General features: G+C 42.8%; 1 protein-coding gene across 1 annotated transcript in view; it reads right to left on the minus strand.

The window, feature by feature from the left end:
* TENM4 (teneurin transmembrane protein 4) overlaps positions 1-21,320 on the minus strand; it is a 1,172,733-nt gene that overhangs the window by 375,172 nt on the left and 776,241 nt on the right. The window contains 1 exon segment of the mRNA XM_030200091.1: positions 4,565-4,735. Coding sequence (XP_030055951.1) covers positions 4,565-4,735 — 171 coding nt within the window.

Consider the following 21,320-nt stretch of genomic DNA (forward strand, 5'->3'; position numbering starts at 1 on the left):
CCTGGAACTCTGTTTAAATATGTTGAAATTAAGCAATGTCCAGGCGCTTGGCTGTGAACCTCTCATCTGCCCCGCGGCACCCCTGTGAGTTTGCTGCGGTGCACAGTTTGGGAAACGCTGACGTAATCCCTCTATCTCACTTGGATTTGTCACTGTTCCTCTTCCTGGTTGATTCAATCATGGTGGACCATTTCTTTTGCTACTGGAACATTCTTTTCTCAAATTTCCAGCATGCCCCTCAGCAGCACGTCAGAACAATAATGACATGAAATGTTCGGAGCCCTCGGAGCAACGGTATTTGAAATCTGAGCAGGCAACATTAAAAAAAGGCCAGCCGAACTCAATACATCTTAGAGTTACAACTTTCAAGGTGCAAAAGTCCCAACTATTTCTTGTTGTGGTAGCTGGTTCTCATTTTCACCCAATGACCAAGACTCAGAAGGCTCTGAGGACACCACAGCGTTACCGCTTTTAACATGCAGCAGGAAGCATATTGCAGTCTGTTGGATCCACATTCAGAAGCTGCTAATCCAAACAGCAGTATCTGCTATCTAGGCAAGTGCCACTGACCACCAATTCAGTGGCGCTTTGAAAGTTGACTACAACACTGTGAGGCCCTTTTACCAAACTACGGAAGCGCGCCATTACTCGTGTCATTCCCACACACTAAGGCCATTTTTTCCGCCCCCAGACCAATTGCCAGCGCTAAAAAGTAAATTATATTTTTTAACTTGTGGGATGTATGCAGGGGTGTAGCCAGACTTCGGCGGGAGGGGGGTCCAGAGCCCGAGGTGAGGGGGCACATTTTAGCCCCCCCGGTGCCGCCGACCCCCTGCCATTGACGACCCCACCCCCACCAACTTTGACCCCCCCCCCCTCTGCCGACGACCCTCTCGACCCCCCTCCCGCCACCAACCCTCCCCCGCCGTCGCCTACCTTTGCTGGCGGGGGACCTCAACCCCTGCCAGCCGAGGTCCTCTTCTTCCTTCGTTCTGTTTCTGAGTCTGACGTCCTACACGTCGTACGTGCAGGACGTCAGACTCACAGAAACAGAATGAAGCCTTGCGATCTGCAGAGGTAGCAGACGGCGACGGCCGGTTGGTGGCGGGAGGTCGAGAAGGTCGTCAGCAGGGGAGTCCAGGGCCAAATCTACAGGGGTCCAGGCCCCCGTGGCCCCTGGTCGTATGCATACATCCAAAAATTTCTGCAGGTCACCACAGCGTGCCCTGCGGTAAGCTATTTTTTTTCTGTGGTAAGCACACGTTAGTGGTACCCGCAGCTTTGCATAAGGGCCCCTATGGCTGCTGTAGGGGACAGTTTGAACTGCTCTGATAACTGTGGTTTTTGATGTTTTTATGCCCAGCTCCTTTTTCTCATCAAATATTAATGCCTTACCCCTGATGCAGCCCTTAGTGGAGTGAAACTGGCTGCGTCAGGTTATGATTTTCAGTGTTATACATTATTGTAATAAAAATTCCCTGTCGTCTTTTTGTTTCTCTGCACTGTCCAGATAGCGGTAACGAACATCCAGATATTTCTTGTCTGCCATGGCCAGTGTTTAAAAAAAAACAAAATGCTAGTTGTGATGGTTGAACATCGGCCTGTAAGATTGTGGCAGCCAAAACATTTACATACAGCGAAAGAATGACCGTTTACGACTTAACAACAAAGGAGAGAAATCTTATAAAACCAACCGTGCAACAAGTCGAATCAGTGTTTTATGGATTACATATTTCTATACCCTATCCTTTGTGTAGAGCACGGTGATGTTCAGGGCCGTGCCTAGGGTCTCTGGCGCCCCCCTGCAGTTGGCCCCACCGGCGCCCCCCCTCCCCCCCCGATAACGATCGCTACACTACCCGCCCTCTTCTCCCCAGATCCTTCTCCCCAGATCCTTTTCCTTTTTTGTTTAAATTTACCTCTCCGGCGCACGGCAGCGTAGCGTTAGTGAGAAGGAGGCAGCGCTCCCCCGCCCCGACGTGTCTTCTTCCTTTCGCTCAGTGTCTCGCCTTCTTCTGATGTCATTTCTGATGTCAGAAGAAGGCGGAACCGAGCGAAGGGAAGAGACTGACACGTCGGGGCGGGGGAGCGCCGCCTCCTCACTAACGCTACGCTGCCATGCGCCGGAGAGGTAAATTTAAACAAAAAAAAAAGGACAAGGATCTGGGGAGAAGAGGGCGAGGTAAGCATGGTGCGGCGGGGCGCCCCCCAGAGGATGGCGCCCTCCGGCCATGCTTACCTCGCTTACCGTGTTAGCACGGCCCTGGTGATGTTCTACCAATTGATGGTTTGTTTAAAGTTCTTGCCGCCCAATATTTAAAACCATTTAGCCGTCCAGGAACGGCTGCTGGCTAGTTAAATGGCACTTAACTGGCTATCTAGCAATATTCAGCGGGAAACAGCTGTTATCTCCTGCTGAATATCTTCGGTTACCGCTTAACAGATAACCGGTTATATCGTGTGATATAACCAACAACCGTAATTATTCAACGCATCACCATCTACGTTAGGGGACTAAATTAGGATGCCAAAGTAAGAGGCCTATCTTTGGCCGGTTTAAGCTTAACGGGCCAGCGCTGAATATCGGCTTAGCCAGTTAAATTTAAACCGCCCTAAAAACACCCGGATATTCAATGCCAGTCACTGGAAATGGCCCGACATTGAACATTCAGGTTGACCGCCAATCGCAGGAAAGAGCCCGACTCCCTCCCACGGACTGAATATTGGGCCCTTGATGTTTATTTGAACTTTACAAACTACAGATTAATAATCTGTATAAGAATTTTTTTTTTTAAGTTGTAACAGCTAAGAGCAATACATCATTACTTGTTTGAAAATGAAAGAAATCTTTACTTCTTTTGAAAATCAAAAGCTATCCTAAATTCGGCCGGTTAGCTATGTGACTGCTGACACTTAATACTGGCCAGCACCTGCATAACCTTAAATATGGTGCTTTAGCCCCTCTGATCCCCCTCCCATCACCCTGAAACAGTCCCCTCCTTTCAATCATCCTCCTCCAACCCAGAGCATCAAGACCCTCTCTCACAACCCCCAGAATGTCCCTCCTTCCAATCCCACTCACCCTAGCTAGTAACATCAAGATCCCCTCCCATCCCACCCCAACACCCACCCTAGTCACGATAGGCCTCTCCAGGCCTAGCTCAGATCCCTGCTGGTCCAGTGGGGGCGACGGAAGCAGTAACAAACACCATTCGCCCCTGCCCCTAGCTGCTGCATCGTTAAAATGGCTGCCACAACCATGCAGATTGATGGTCTATAATATAACTGAATCATCTAACAAAGAAACCTGCCTTACAAGTACCACTGCTGAAACACAACAGCATCAACAGAAAGAACTGCATAATGGATAGGGAATGGAATTGAACTGTACATTCAATCCTTGCTGTGACTTACTTCTTCCTCACTTACATACTGCCATCCCAGGCTCCTCATAATGTAATTTTCATATGTAATATGCATTTTACAAGATATATACTACATATGCTTTACCAAATAAAGACCTGTAGGTTGGCAGCAAAATTCAAATCAACAGCATGCATGTAAAAAAGTGTGATTTGCATAATGCAACATGACAACCAGCGTCTCTGAATTGTTAACCCCCCCCCCCCCCCCCCCCCCCACACACACACACACAGGCACAAAGTCCTTTCTTAGAAATCAGATATAATGTTTTCGAGCAAACCAACTGAGATAGTTTGGCAGTTATGTGGCAGGATACAAATGAAATCTGATTGCCTACTTGTTGTGAAAGTTAATTTTGCACAAACAGTTTTAAACTAAACCATGGATGTGTGCTGGACTGGGCTCATCGTTTCCTCCTCTTGGCACTTCCTTCTTCAAGGAGGTTAAGGAAAGTCTGCGTGCTCTCAGCTGTGTTTGCTACCTACAAGGTCAACAGATCTGACAGCTGCATTGTTTTGTAAGACAATACAGTAACACTGTGAGGATGATACCTGACAAACGAAGCTTTGTAAATCAATGGCTGTTTCTATTTTACGAAAATGCGGGCATATTAAAACTGTAAAAGATTTTTAAAAACTCCACAACAATCGTTACATGATCTTTTTCTTTCACTGAGCAGGATTCTGTAGGCATTTCTATTCAGGAATTGATCACAGCACCTCTAGAAGGTTCTATGGGAAGACGTCAGCACGGCCACGTTTCCCGATACTGATTTGGAATGTTTGCCAAGGATAACTTCCAAAATGTTTCTCTCTCTCAGTTTTCCGCATCCTTGCCATAACGTGGGCCACACCTGTGCTGACTGCCACGAGCAGGCAGACTGGGGGAAAGGAGATGCCTGCAAGCATGTCCACTTGGTGTCGCAAGTACAATTATATTTCAGGAATACGGCCACTCAAGACAAGATCAAATATGAATTAATGACTCAAGAATACACACTCAAGATGGAACAGAATGAAAAAAAGCGCACTAGAACATGAATTCTGAACACAGAACATACTAGTTATCATGAAATATGCGAATGGATGTCCACAACTGACAGGCAGACAGAGACGACCACAACACCGAGAACACACCATACCTTCACTGGTTCCTTTGCCTTTCCTGTCAGGTAATTCTAACCCTGTCCCTCCCGAGGGGTACAAGGTGACGTCCGTTGGCACTGGCCAACTGCTGGCTCTCTCCTCCGTGATCTCATACATCTGCCCTTCCGTCGGCTGCAGGTGCCAGTTTAGGCCAAACAGGTGCATGGCTGTAGTAAGTAATGAGAAAAGTCATCTTTTTCTGTCGGGGACTGCTACAAGAATGGAGGCGATTTTTGTATGTCCGTAAGGTACTCATTTAAAACCATCAATTACCATAATGTGGGCGAATGCTTGGTTACAGAACAACCAAAACCTAATCCGTGGCACATTAATAGAGGACAACATGATTTCTGAATTCTGCCGTCATTAGGGTGAAATATAGCTATCTTATAATTCACTGAATGTATGCGATCTTTCAGAATATCACACCACACGCAGGACTATCTGGGTAAAGGAAAAACTTGTGTTTATTTTGCAAGGCTGAACTAATATTTATAGAATAAATATGACATCATTGAAGACATTTTCTTACAGTTCAACTGTTATTCTTAGCAGAGATTTAGAACGGGAAAATATACATGAGGGGCAAACACCACCCATAGCATTTCAATATTTTATATATTTTCAGTATCACTTCCTGTAGATGTGACAATGTTGATTATATGAAGGGAACAGTGACTGCCACTGGTATATGGATAATGGTGATATTCAGTCTTTTGCTGGCCTAAATTCAACCACTTAGCTTAGCTCATCCCAAATCTATCATGGGGACTCCACAGCCAGTAGGGGCTTCAGGAAATCCACAATGAATATACATACAATGTCTTCAACAGCTGTTGTATTTATTTGTCAATCTTTATTAAATATTTAATTAAAATAATAGTTTTGTCATCCATATTTTAGAACTTTTTCACACAAACCAACATTCACACCTAGGAAGTTACCATATGTCCGGATTTACCCGGACATGGCCTCTTTTTGAGGACATGTCTGGGCAACCGGGCGGGTTTTGACAATCTGCCCATTTGTCCGGATTTCTGGACAAACGGGCAGGTGGGCGGGCCTGTAGTATTGCAAAACTTTTTCTCGAATCGCATAACTACAGCGGACCTCCTTTGGTGCTGAGAGAAATGGATGTTTCTATATTTAAGCATTTTTTGCAATTAAAGACATGAGTAACAGTTCCTGAAAAAAGGGATATAAATTGTAACTAGACGGTAGAATGTACTCAGTAGGTGATCATGCATATTTATTAGGGATATCCTAAAAACCCAACTGGCTGGTGGTCCCCCAGGACAGGTTTGAGCACCACTGGTTTAGACCTACATGTCAGTGGCGTAGTCTTGAATTTTTAACAGGGGGTGCATCCTCCATGCCCCCCCCCCAAGTATATTAAAATCACTTCTGTTCCAGTCTTTGCCTGGGTAGCAACAGCGACAGTCATAGGCTGCCTGTGGCCTGCACCAGAACTTTATCTCTGAACCGTCCTGCCCTTCACAAAACAGGAAGTTGTGTCAGAAGGGGTGGGACGGTTCAGAAAGAAAGTGCTGTGGTGGTCTAGTAAGAACTCTATTGGCCACCTACAAAACTGTGGGTTGTGTTTGCTAAATTGTATGAGCTGTTAATGCGGACACTGCAGTAAAAATTAACATAGTGCCTGGCAGTTAACGCCCTGCCTTTTCTGTATTAACAGCTCACATTGAACGGGTGGACATTGTGCCGTCAAGTTAATATGAAGGTTATGTTTACTAAAATTTTCCGAATCAACTTTTTTTTTTAACACGTAAATGAAAACGATGTGCAATACTATTAAAATCATTTAAGAATAAGAACGCCATAGATCAACAGGAAATAACACAAGAACATTGAAGCAATGCATCCTGAACTGCAAAGGGGCCACCCGCCATCCCTGGTTGGTCCCCTACACTAGCAATAAGCCTTAGTACACAAATATGTTTTTTAACATCGTCTTAAATTTCTTAAAGGATTATTCAGATCTGACATCTAAGGGCAAAATACTCCATAAAAGAGGGGCCATGAAATAAAAAAGCATTTTTTCTTATTACCTCCCAATACACCAGTCTAGGATTAGGGAGAACCAACCTAAAGTCATTCATGGAGAGCGTTAATTGCTAACACAGTGCATGGTGCTATCTACAATGCAGTTAACATGTGCTATAGAATTTTTCCTTCACACTATCCATGTGCCAAGCTGCTGAGAACACCCCCAACAACTAATGTAGAGTTTCTTGCAGTTAAGGCCGAATCATTTTGGCACTTACTGTGCGCTACCTGCAAAACCTAATCATAGCTCAGTAAGCAGAGCTCTTTATGCACACAGTTCTAAAGATGCCCCAGATAACTCAATCAGAAAACAAGAAGACCAAAGCAGGTGTCCAAAGAGGATGCTTTCCTGAAGGCTTCATCCAAACCAGAATCCAGTTAGTTTGAAGACACCAAATGACGCCCAACACGGTTCATGTTTTGTAAATCCTACATCAGGGCTAACATGAGACTAGATCCTGTCTTGCTTTCCTCAAGGTTCAATGACCTACGAAATCTATTTTCATGTCAAGAAAGTATCAACTTTGGATCTACTGGTTTGCCTTTTTCTTTTTGCCTTTGGGTTTATCTGGGACATCTTTTAAGTACAAATATAAAATACCTAAAAATGGAGACAAACTTTCCAGTAGAGTTTTGCTTTGTTCCTGTGATTTCTGAGAGTCCTTCTTAACTAATTTACAATTTCTAGGAACCACTGGGTTTTGTTTTTTTTTTTGTCTGTAAAAGGCACCACCAAAAAGACATTTTATCTTAACACAGCAATGTTATGCCTAGAGACAACAACGAAAATCCAAACAGTATCCAGAACCAACTACATCACTGCTTGTTCACATCAAACCCATCTGGTAGAAGATTGCAGAACTTAAGTTGCAAATGTCACACATACATAGCTATTGAAGCCACCAAAATAACTGGATATTTGTATAAATAAAATCATACACGTGATAAATAAAACCTGTTCCTATAAAAATCAAAAGCAAATAGTTTGATGGTTCATATAAGTCTGCGTTTTAGAAAAAAAATCTATGTATTAAATATAACAATTACCCCATCTCTTTTCTTCATATTAACAAGTAGGCAAGACTGCCATCCCGGCCTTAATCGAAACTGGGTTAAATAATCGTGTTTTCTCCAGTCTTACCATATTGTTCTCAGTATCAGACACCACTGATAAGTCGTATTAGACATTTACTTGCCACAAAGACAGGTGAAAGCCTTCTCTTATTGATTGCAAGCTATTTTTTCTAACATTTTATTTTTGGCTTAGCTCATGCCTTTTTAGTGATAGTTCAAGGTGACTTACATTCAGGAACAGTGGGTATTTCCCTGTCCCCAGAGGGCTTACGATTTAAGGACCTTATTTGCTAATATGTTTTAAGTAATTAGTGTGATTTAATGCACACTACATAATTCAAGCCCCATTATTCTCATTGGGTCTTGCTTATTAACTATATACCTAACTCAAATTAATTTATCTTAATGTGCATTGACTGGTCAACTTACATTAATAAATGAGGCTCTAAGTTTGCACCTGAGGCAATGGAGAGTGGTAACTTGCACAAGGTCATAATCAAAGGGGTGGGATTTGATAAACTGCCTTTCTGTAGTTACAATCAAAGCGGGTTACATATTGTGTAATTCTGTCCCTTAGCCCCCACAGGGAGAGAAAGCACTACAGCCCCAACAGCTGGAAAAATAAGAAAGAGAACATAGACTCTGTTAGGCGCAGCCAGTAAATTACCATTATTAGCATCTCACAGAGCCAAAAATACAAACAATAGTTCTCTTCCCTGGAGCAGGTTGTCAGTCAGCAATGCGCATCCTGAAAGACAAGGGACTGCTCAGCTAACACCTCCCAGACATCACATATATACTGTTGCAAATTACATTTCTCATAAATCATGTGATTTCCCCTAAACTGAAATCAGAAAATAGCCTATACCATATATGGGTATATCAATCTCTCCTGACATTGTGGGCACATGCACCCTTAGTGGCCATTGGCTAATCGGTTATCTGTTCTTCATGCATAGCCAGAACAATACCCTTGTGTCCTCTCTCTGTCTACCTCCCCAAATGAAACATTCTGGACATGTTAGTCTCACACTGTGTCCTCAGCCTGTCTCCTAGCAACTTACAAGGTTACATCCACCCTATATGAAAAACATACTCAGCTAAAAACAAATGTTATGAAGTGTCAGTTCTCAGCTCCTGAGAAAGCAATGATTGTTACACAAGATGCTGAGTTAGTAGGCTAACATGTGAGAACCAAACTGACAGTACAGGCCTTAGGCCTAGCTCTTAGTAACAGGCCAAGCATAGGAAGGCATATACAATATTATATACAGGTCAGGGGTGTAGCCAGACCTTGCGGTGGGAGGGGGCCAGAGCCCGAGATGGGGGGCACAGTTTGGTCTCAAGCTGCAGCAAATACCTTGGCTGGTGGGGGTCCCCAACCCCCGCTAGTTGAAGCCTTGTCAGCGCCAGTCTCTGGCACCAATGTGTTGGCTGCCATGCTCTGCCTTCCTCCTCAAGTCCTGCATGCCCTTTTAACTGAAACTGAGCATGCTCAATTTCACCAAAAGGAGCGTGCAGGACGTGAGGGGGAAGAGAGAGCAGGGCAGGGAACTCAGTGGTGCTGGAGACTGGCGTTGGACAAGGCTTCAGTTGACAGGGGTTGGGGACCCCTGCCAGCAAAACCAGGGGCCCGGAGGAAATTTTTTTTTTGGGGGGGGGCAGGCCCCCGTGGCCCCACGTAGCTACGCCACTGATACAGGTACTTACTTTGCACAGGGCAACGGAGGGTTAAGTCTCTTGCACAAAGTCACAAAAAGCTGCAGTGGAAATTGAACCCAGTTCCTCAGGCTGTTGTATTAACCTTTAGGCTACTCCACTAATCCGCCGCTCAATGAGTGTCAGTGGCATTTAAACCACTAGGCCAGTCCTTCACTTATGCATTTATGTAGCCGTTCACACCATGTTTTCTTGGTGTGAATCCTGATGCCTAAATTAGGTGCAGAGCAGGTGTATTCTATGATGATGCGCATAGATTTTTGAAATGCCCACACCCTGCCCATGGCCATGCTCCTTTTCCACTAAGGGGCTTAAAATTTAGGTGCACCATTTACAGAACACACTTAGCGAGTCGTACAGATTTGCATGCACTGGGTGTCCATTGTGTGCACACCTGTCTCATGCATATTCATCGTGGCCATCATGAAAACTTGACTGAATTTATGCGCCTCCAGGACAGAGCTGGGAAACACAGCTCTGATTTCAGCAGCCAATGGAGGTGGGGCAAGATGACATATCTCAGGGGCTCTTTTACTAAGGCACACTAGCATTTTAGCGCTCGTTAAAAATAGGTACGCGCTAAACGCTAAAGATGCCAATGTATTCTGATGGGTGTCTTTAGCGTTTAGCGCGTGTCAATTTTTAACGCACGCTAAAAACGCCAGTGAGCCTAAGTAAAAGACTCTCTCAGAATTCATAGCAAGGACCCATGCGTTGTGCTAAGACAGGAGTAACTTAGTATATGAAACTTTCTAAAGCCAATATTCTCTTTTGCATTCCTCCACCGGCACGGTACATTATTTCTACAGCTGCCGCTTTTGCCGGTTTACAGTTTGTAAGATAATCTACAGTAAAAATCCATTGTGTTGGAGGTACCCAAGTCATTTAACAATGTGCAAAAACATGAAACTTCAACTCATCTTGGAAAAACTCTCCATAATGGAAGAGGAATCAATGACCAACAATTGCTTTTCTCTTCACATTTGGTGTCTTATATCTTGACTTAGAAAACTAAAGAACGCTTCCAAATATGGACAGACTGAATGTGTGGCTGTATCAAGGAGGGGGTGATCCACCAAGGTGGATGAACACTAACTCCCATGAGAAATCAACAGATAAGGGAAAGTGGGAAGTGGACCAATGACTCCAGGGAAACGAGATACTGGTGTACAAAGTACCACTTTATTCACAGACTCGACACAACACCGTGTTTCGGCCACAGGCCTGCTTCAGGAGTCTTAAATGATTCTGGTACTAAGAATCGATCTGGAGATAAGGAAATAAGGATCAGTCGGAAGGTAAAATGGTCTTTAGAAAGACCCTTGAAGTTTTGATACGTCACTCTGTAGTCTGTTTGGAACTGTTTACAACTGACCAGCAGTTCACACGCTGTTCCGTTTCCAAACAGACTACAGAGTGACGTATCAAAACTTCAAGGGTCTTTCTAAAGACCATTTTACCTTCCGATTGATCCTTATTTCCTTATCTCCAGATCGATTCTTAGTACCAGAATCATTTAAGACTCCTGAAGCAGGCCTGTGGCCGAAACACTGTACTGTGTCGAGTCTGTGAATAAAGTGGTACTTTGTACACCAGTATCCCGTTTCCCTGGAGTAACTGGTCCACTTCCCACTTTCCCTTATCTGAACGTGTGGCTGTCCATGAATTCTTGCAGAGTCAGGCATCGTACATAAAACGCATGACAAGTCTTAAAGAAGAAAAAAAGACGACAAAGCTAGAAGCTATTTTAGCTCAACAGTTTTAAGTAATGGCCACACACTATCACTTCGTTTTTTGTTCAATAAGTCATTTCTGACATATTTGCAATTTAATGTATATGGCACTTCAATGTTTTTAAAGTAGTCTGAAAGCACCCAGACCTTGCTTCATAGAAAAATGCATGTGAAGCCCAATTTTGCCGTTACAAAAAGTGCAGGAGAGTGTTGCAAATGGACTCCTGGAAGTACAGTTCTTGTTTTGAAATGCAAATACTTGCTAAAAGCAAAATGACGATGTAGAGAGGTTTCAGATTTTGATGTTTTAGGCACGGGATACAGCTTTCCCTGTCACCTTCTCCAACAGCTCCATCTCAAAGAATGTTTCAGAGAAACAGAGTGCGGCCATCTCTCACACAGAAACGAGGTAACAATATCTCAGAGATGAGAGAGAATGGAGTCATTTCAGAAAGCAAAATGATATGGGGTCTGCGCCAAAATCTATAGAAGATTAAACTGAAGGTATACCCTGATGAGAGACGGTGCAGTTATGAAAAGTATTCATTTACAAGAAACCGTGGTGTGACTCTGGAGTAATACCAGAGTATAATTTTCCAGAGAAAGGGCAGAGGATGTCTGTATGAACAAGGTGGTAGAGAAAAAAAAAATGCTAACTGAAATCAAAGAAAATTGTGGAAAAATACAGAGAACCCATAGTGGCAAGAAGAGATGAAGCGCATTGGGGTAATATGCAAAACAGTGATAGTTACAATCCTAAACAGCAGGAGAATGATTACACCGAGTCTCCGAACAAGCACAAAGAGGCCCACACAGTGCTGGAGTTTGTGCATATTTGCAATGGATATGAGGAGAAGGCAGATAGAAGATATCGGCAAAAGAGGAGTTGGTGCTGGGTTGCATTTTGGCATTCATAGGCGTAATCTTATTAGAACCTAACGGTGCACTTTGCATATCTTCTATGTTAAACCAGAGGAAAAAACCTCAAAAGACTGTATTTTTTGGCTATACAGCTCTATAATTAAACTTGCATGAGATACTCTCCGTTCTACTGGAGATTTCTTTGGCCCCGGCCTGCTCCCTACTCAACAGACCTAAGTCCATTTACCTACCCCAAAGAGCTTAGCTGGCATTCTGAACTGGTGTGAGTGGGACTAGGTTCACACCTATGAATCTACAAACTTCACTTGAGCATAAGTTAGGAACCCCTTACTTACAGTATTATTTTATTAGAACCTAACGGTGCACTTCGCATATCTTCTATGTTAAACCAGAGGAAAAAACCTCAAAAGACTGTATTTTTTGGCTATACAGCTCTATAATTTGTTGGAGTTCTAACTGTCATCATAGGCAAAAAACCTCCCGGTAGTCTTTAAAGTTTATACCCAATCTTAAATAAACTCAGGTAAAACACCACTTATCTTGTTGATCAGGTCGCTGTCCCGTGATCTGTCTGTCGCCTATGTTGTCAATTCCACAGCCAACGCTGGCCCAGGTTTCGAAAAAAAACTTTCTTGTCCTGCTTCAGGGTCCGTGGTGACTCCGACTTTCAACTGGCGACTTTCACTAGTGAAAGTCGGAGTCACCACGGACCCCGAAGCAGGACGAGAGAGTTTGTTTTCGAAACCTGGGCCAGCGTCGGCCGTGGAATTGACAGCATAGGCGACAGACAGATCACGGGACAGCGACCTGATCAACAAGATAAGTGGTGTTTTACCTGAGTTTATTTAAGATTGGGTATAAACTTTAAAGACTACCGGGAGGTTTTTTGCCTATGATGACAGTTAGAACTCCAACAAATTATAGAGCTGTATAGCCAAAAAAATACAGTCTTTTGAGGTTTTTTCCTCTGGTTTAACATAGAAGATATGCGAAGTGCACCGTTAGGTTCTAATAAAATAATACTGTAAGTAAGGGGTTCCTAACTTATGCTCAAGTGAAGTTTGTAGATTCATAGGTGTGAACCTAGTCCCACTCACACCAGTTCAGAATGCCAGCTAAGCTCTTTGGGGTAGGTAAATGGACTTAGGTCTGTTGAGTAGGGAGCAGGCCGGGGCCGAAGAAATCTCCAGTAGAACGGAGAGTATCTCATGCAAGTTTAATTAAATAATTTTCTTTTGGGAAAAGGAACAGATCCAGTGTGTGAACAGTTTTTAAATTGATCAGCAACTGTCTGAGAAAGTCCACTGCACAATTAAATATTTTGAATTAAGTATTATCAAATCAGATAGGCTGTGCTTGCATAAAGTTTGGTACAAATACAGTAGAAAACCTTTAATTTCAAGCTCAACTTAGGTTGTCCAGATTTCTCTGAATGCCTTGATCTTTTTTTCCACAACAGAAGTGTTTATCGAGATTCCCACTGTCTAAAGGCTGCGCACTTCAGTGTCTGCTAAACAAAATGCATCGTTCAAAAGTTTACTATGAAATGCTGCTTTTCTTCCTGCTTTCCCTGTCTTACCTGAAACGTTTCAATCACATTACTAAAAAAACCTCTACATTCAGTGAAATACCTCCCTCCCCCCCCCCCCCCCCCAAACAGAAGTCGAATGAATTCTACAGATGAACAAAAAAAAACAATGCACAAAGACCGTACTCAACAAAGTTGACAAGATGGACAACTCTCTGGACAGGTTGATGGAGTGAGAGAGTTAGTCAAGAGAGGGAGATGTTGGTGATAGATCACTGAAAGAAGGAAAGATGAGACATGGCTAGTGAAGCATAGCAGACCCTCAGAAAAAAAAAAAAACCCATGTCAGCAGAAAACTGCCCCTTTATCTGCTTGTTGACTTGCCCAAACCAGTAAGGTAAGTATAATATATAACCAAATAGATCAATTACCATGGGGGAGATTAAGGGCCTACATTGAAAGACTCCAGCTGAGGCCATGAGCAGCTCTCAGTGTTTTAAAGGCAACTCAAAATCTTTTCATGTGTACGAAGGATCCTAGGAAGCAAAAAATCTTGCTGTCACAGCTGGTTTCTGAACAGCTTAAAGAGTTGCTCTGTTGAGGCCACTTAATGTAAAATCTTTTTTTGCATGAAAGATTCTATTTTCCTAGTCCTATGCATAAGGATTTAAAAATGTTTCTATTTTATCAGGCATTTGGTGAGGCGTTTATTAGGATTTATTTAAGGGCCCCTTTACTAAGGCACGCCTAAAAGTGGCCTACGCTGGTGTAGGCATGTGTTTTGTACGCGCGCTGGTCCATTTCCTCAGCGCGTCTGGAAAAAAGGCATTTTTTTTTAATGTGCCAGAAAATGGACGTGTGGCAAAATGAAAACCAGCGTGCGTCCATTTTCAGCCTGAGACCTTACTGCCACCCACTGACTTAGCAGTAAGGTCTCATGCGCTAACCGGGTGGTAAGCATCCAACACGCATCAAATGCCAATTACTGCTGGGTAAGCACCACACGGTAGAAAATAGAAAATATATTCCACCGCATGTTTTGGGCGCACGCCAGAAATGGAAATACCACCCAGGGCACGCAGTAGCCGGGCAGTAGTGCCAATTTCACGTGCATTGGGTGTGCGTAGGCACCAACACGCCTTTGCAAAAGGGCCCCTTACTGCCTTTTTGAAAGAATTCACTCAAGGCGGTGTACAGTAAGAATAAATCAAACATAGGCAATTACAGTAGTAGAAATATTCAAATAACAATACAAAGTATGGCATAGTATGCTACTCACAATGTCAACACAATATGTAATAAAACATTTGAACAGACAGCGTAGGGTATAAGCAAAGATGGAGCATAGGGATATTGTAGCTTTAAGAATGAATCTGTAGTAAGGTATTTGTTAGCGGATTGCATTTGTCTCAGTTGTAATTCTTCACGGAGAGAGTGGTGGATGCTTGGAATGCCCTCCCGCGGGAGGTGGTGGAGAGGAAAACGGTAATGGAATTCAAACATGCGTGGGATAAACATAAAGGAATCCTGTTCAGAAGGAATGGATGCTCAGGAGCTTAACCGAGATTGGATAGCAGAGCCGGTAGTGGGAGGCGGGGCTGGAGGTTGGGAGGCGGGGATAGTGCGGGGCAGACTTATACGGTCTGTGCCAGAGCCAGTGGTGGGAGGCGGGACTGGAGGTTGGGAGGCAGGGATAGCGCTGGGCAGACTTATACGGTCTGTGCCAGAGCTGGTGGTGGGAGGCGGGGATAGTGCTGGGCAGACTTATACGGTCTATGCCAGAGCCAGTGGTTGGGAGGCGGGGCTAGTGCTGGGCAGACTTATACGGTCTATGCCAGAGCCAGTGGTTGGGAGGCGGGGCTAGTGCTGGGCAGACTTATACGGTCTGTGCCCTGAAGAGCACAGGTACAAATCAAAGTAGGGTATACACAAAAGTAGCACACATGAGTTGTCTTGTTGGGCAGACTGGATGGACCGTGCAGGTCTTTTTCTGCCATCATCTACTATGTTACTATGTTACATTGTTGTTGTTTGTTCTCCTTATTTTATCAGTGTTAATGTTTTTCGATTGCTGGGCCTTATGAATGGAATTGTTACCTGCTGGTTTGAAACACGAGACTCATTTATGGATTTTCAAGCGTCAACTTAAAGCACATGATGTGTTTGACTTTCTCTGCTACTGTTGGTTAAGTATAAGGCTGTGCTTCGAAGATTTTTGCTTGTCTATTTAGATTAATGACGATTGTTAGAATTTAATTCTTGGTATGTTTCGTCTTTATATTTTTTTGTATTTTTATGTGTGTATATTGTACATCACCTAAATGTAAATGTAACCTCAATGTTCTTATCCACCAAGAACTTTCGGGGCCCTTTCGCTAGTGTTTTTAGCACACGCTAACGCTAGAGACACCCATAGGAATATATACATAGTAACATACATAGTAAATGACGGCAGATAAAGACCTGTTCGGTCCATCCAGTCTGCCCAACAAGATAAACTCATTTACATGGTATGCGATACTTTATATGTATACTTGAGTTTGATTTGTCCTAGCCTTTCTCAGGGCACAGACGGTAGAAGTCTGCCCAGCACTGTTCTTGTACTAAGTTCTGAAGCTAAACCCCTTAAAATTTACACTCCAGCCCATCCCTATCTATTCAGTCACAATCAGGGCATAGACTGTAGAAGTCTGCCCAGCTCCCATTTTGTTTCCCAATTACCGGCGTCGCCAACCAATCTCCGCTAAGATTCCACAGAAACATTCCTTCTAAACAGGATTCCTTTGTGTTTATCCCACTCATGTTTGAATTCCAATGGGTGTCTGTAGCGTTTAGCGCGTATAATTTCAGCACACTAAAAATGCTAACACACCTTTGTAAACAGGGCCCTTGGATTGTTGCAGAATATAAGTTTTTAAATCAATCAATCAATCAATAAATAAATCTTTGATTCAACTAATCAGACCCTAGGTTTAAAATAAACTGATTTTTCCCACTTTTCAAATTAGAAACATGGACTATTAATGCTAAACAGGTATGAAATGGGAGAGTTAAGAAAGTAATCAGGTCCACTTCATCATCCTTCGTGCTGAGGTTCCCTCACAGTGGCTGTCTGACAAAGTTCACAAATGTGTCATCCACGTTCCAATACGTTAGTCAGTCAATAACAACTTTTCACTATCTACAAAATCAAAAAGAGCTACAAAGTGAAATGATTTCAGAACCCATAAAGAAAGGCTGCACTTGACGTGGCCCTTATAGACCTGCAAATATGTTAAATTAAAATACATTTATGAACTGCTATCTTCTCGTCCTGGTTATACTAATCCATGCCATAACTAGGGTTTAACCAGTTCTACAGTTTGGTGAACACACGATATGCATTCCTGAAACCAGGAACGCATGGACACCATCGACCATGGAGAACTGCTACCCCAGCCACTGGAGATTGTGATTATTAGTGGGGCAGTTAGCCTAGGTTAGGCTCCCCCCCCTCCCCCAATTATGAGACAAAGGGCAGCCTCAAGTCAGTTAGTGTCATTTGGAATTATGCTGCTGGTGGAGCAGAACTGACTGCAAATCGATCTTCCCCCATTTATTTATTTATTTATTTTTGTTACATTTGTACCCCGCGCTTTCCCACTCATGGCAGGCTCAATGTGGCTTACATGGGGCAATGGAGGGTTAAGTGACTTGCCCAGAGTCACAAGGAGCTGCCTGTGCCTGAAGTAGGAATCAAACTCAGTTCCTCAGGACCAAAGTCCACCACCCTAACCACTAGGCCACTCCTCCACTGTTGCTACTATTTGAGATTCTACATGGAATGTTGCTATTCCACTAGCAACATTCCATGTAGAAGTCGGCCCTTGCAGATCACCAATGTGGCCGCGCAGGCTTCTGCTTCTGTGAGTCTGACGTCCTGCACGAAACAGAAGCCTGCGCAGCCTTCTACATGGAATGTTGCTAGTGGAATAGCAACATTCTGTGTAGAATCTCCAATAGTAGCAACATTCCATGTAGAATCTCCAATAGTAGCAACATTCCATGTAGAATCTCCAATAGTATCTATTTTATTTTTGTTACATTTGTACCCCGCGCTTTCCCACTCATGGCAGGCTCAATGCGGCTTACATGGGGCAATGGAGGGTTAAGTGACTTGTTCAGAGATCACAAGGAGCTGCCTGTGCCTGAAGTGGGAATCGAACTCAGTTCCTCAGTTCCCCAGGACCAGAGTCCACCACACTAACCAATAGGCCACTATTTATGTATTTTTAAAATATGTATATGCTGTTGTTAAGATAGACTTTCAAAGTGGCTTATAGCATATGAAGCCCTTCCAGGAAGGCCTTCAAGGGGGGAGATGAAGAGACAGCAGCACAGTTATGGATCAAGGGATGTTGTTAAAAAGGTGAAGGCCGACCAAACTAACAGACATGACTGTAGTTAGAATGGTATGTGCACAGGAGTTCAGGAAACAGAATATGAGGTAATAGATAAAGTAGCAGGGAGTTTTTGGCTGTACAACATAAGAGAAAAAGTTGATAAGTGAAAAGAATGAAGTAATGTTTTATGAAAGGGTTTTGTGTAGAAACAGTATATAAGCAGCAGCCTGATCAGTAAATGTTTGAGACAGTCTCAGCCAATACTTTTGTATAAGCAGAACTGTACTCCTATGAGAAAATTTATTTTTAATTCTGTAGACTCTATTGGTAAGTTAATAAATTACTTTTCTCATAGGAGAATGCTGGGAGAAATGTTTGATGGTAGATTGTTCTATTCTATGAGAGTAGCATACGCATTTGAACTGTATGTCTTATCTTCATTTGTTACTCGAAAATGTTCCTTCTGAAGTACCATCAATAAACTGTTGGAGACTTTGGGGGGGGGGGGAGGAGGGAGGAAGGGAGGGAAGAAAAATGTAAAATGTTCTTGAAGAGCAGAGGTAATTGTTCTATTGCTCTGTGTTGGTTGCAAAATGGAAGTTGTCTCTTCAATAAAATATATTTAAACATAAATTACTTTTCTCATACGTGGCCTGGTCTTTTATCATTCCGATCTTTTCCCAGGATATGTATGAATATTGGGATGGTGGCAAAAAGACCTAAACCTTAATTACACATACCATAAGAAATAAGTAAAACTGGACACACAGAAGAGCAAGTTGTAAAGATCGTCCAATCAGAATTCAGACGTCCTGCTCCTAACATCCCCCCCCCCCCCCCAAAAAAAAGCCCATCTCACAGCTATTTTCGATCAGGAAATACATTGGGGTTTCCTGTTTGAAAATACATGAGGGCATCCAAAATGAAGAGACATTTTAAAACTGAAACATCCAAATTATGAAGACCAAAAATCCAGGGACAAGGACGAGCCTAAATTTTATATCCAAGTCAAAAAAAGGGGTGTTCATTTATACCATATTTCAGTTGGAGCAAACAGCCGCATCTAAAGTTAGGCATGATTCCCGGGTGTAAGAACTATTCTATAAACTGAGCCTAACTTTAAGCGTGGCTTATAGAATAGCGCTTTTTTGGCATCACATATAGAATCTAGCCCTTGGCACTTCCTATATATGAGGCAGTAAAGTGTACATGCGTTAACTCTCAGCAGGCACCATGCGAATGGGAACATTAGCGCATGACCTGCAAATTAAACAAAATTAAAAGTCCAAAAAAAAGTGCTACGTTAAATCTGGGCTTAATGTGCAGGGAAAGTCACGCATTAAGAATGTGTTAAGCCCTGATTTCAGTGCACTTTAGTAAAAGGGCCCCCAAATCTGGGCAAATCTCACTTTCACAGCTGTATTTATTTATTTATTTAACAGACTTTATAGCCCACGCATCCAAATATCTGAGCGGCTTACAATCAAACAAACATAATCATAATCACAAATACAACATACCCAATCGCAGAAAATGCCTTACAAAACAAAAAAAAAACTTCAATTGCTTTCTAAACAAAGGCAAGGAGGAAATCTGGCGCAAGGTTAAAGGAAAAACATTCCATAATCTAGGACCAAGAACAGAAAAAATCCGAGAGTGAACTACCTGCAAGTGAACTACGTGAAATGAAAGAACTTCCAACAGATCTTGAGCCTGAGACCAAAGAGACCGTACAGGACGATACACTCGCAATTTCTGAGTCAAGACCAACAGAGCATCATCACGCAATGCCTTAAAAACCAATACCAACAACTTCAACGTGACCCGCCATACAATTGTGGAGTAATATGCTCCAACTCACTTGTCCTTGTAAGCAAACTCGCCACAGCATTCTGCGCCACCTGCAATGCCCGCAATGTTGTAGACCGCGCAAAAGGCACTGCAATAATCAAAATGCGGGAGCACATTGGTCTGCAGAACTGTATGAAAATGTTGTTTAGAAAGGAAATCCCTTAACCTAGCAACCAATGGCAACTTAAAAAACACCACTTTAACCATTCTGTGCTGGTTGCAGTTCTCAAATAACATTTATGGAGACCCAAATAAATAGAATTACATTAGTCTACTGATGACAGTAAACAATATTTGATATGCCATATGGAGGACTTATTGTGACAAACAAGGTTTCAAATGGTGTAACAAGTAATAATTAATAATAATTAAATAAATAATAAATTAATCAATCAATCAATTAATTAATTAGATATATAAGTAAATACATTAAATATTTAAGTATTAAATAATTAAAGCAATAATAATTATACTGGACAATTTACAACCTTCCCTCCCTTCAACCTTCACGGTGCCTGAAACGCACCAACGTTATTCAATTACAACATACTCTTACATTTGTTCTCAACCGGACTTGGCGCATGCCTTTACGGTACTGTGTAAGCCACATTGAGCCTGCAAATAGGTGGGAAAATGTGGGGTACAAATGTAACAAATAAAATAAATAAATAATTTCTAAAAAAAAACCCACAGATTTCATTACTGCCTGCAAATGAGTTTTCAAGAGTAACCAAGAATCTATACAAAATAAATCTCTAACGAATCTCTGATTTTATTGGCAATTGTATATTATCATCAATACAAATGCACTCATTTGGAGTTTCAGCATTATCCAGTCAACAACAGCTCTGATTTTGATCAAGTGCAAGCTTGTTATGCCTCAGCCAACTGGTTGTTTTCAAAAAGTTGTTTTTCATCCCTTGAATTGTCAAGCCAAATCGTCCTTAATTGGTAACAATTTCAAAATACTGTCAGAAAAGATAATTCAGGTCTAACTCTGTACGCAGATAACATAAAAGTCTCCAGTGTACTGAAGAAAAAGAAGAAAACTCTGTGAATCTCATTTGCACAACAGCATCTAATCATATGTATGATTGTTAAAATGAACGTATTGCACCTATTCAGACAATTCTAAAACAAAACCTTCTACACTGAGCTCACATAACCTAACACAGTGATGGCGAACCTATGGCACGCGTGCCAGAGAGGGCATGCAGAGCCCTCTCTGTTGGCACGCACGCTGCCGGTCACCTCACCCGAAACTTTCAGCCCTCCCTCCCTCCCACCCGGCGTCAAGCATTCCTCCCTCCCTCCCTCCCACCCGGCCTCCATCCCTCCCTCCCTCCGAACCCAAAGAAATTTAAAAGTCTTCCCTTGTCCGAGTAGGCGGCGCCAGCATCAGCAGTAGCAGCGAAAAGCGTGCTGCTGGTTCGGCGCGTCTTCAGCCTTCCATCTCTCAAGCTCTCTGGTCCCGCCCTCATTTCCTGTTAGGGCGGGACCAGAGAGCTTGAGAGACGGA

Source organism: Microcaecilia unicolor, chromosome 4 (assembly GCF_901765095.1).
Source record: "Microcaecilia unicolor chromosome 4, aMicUni1.1, whole genome shotgun sequence".
NCBI classification, from domain to species: Eukaryota; Metazoa; Chordata; class Amphibia; order Gymnophiona; family Siphonopidae; genus Microcaecilia; species Microcaecilia unicolor.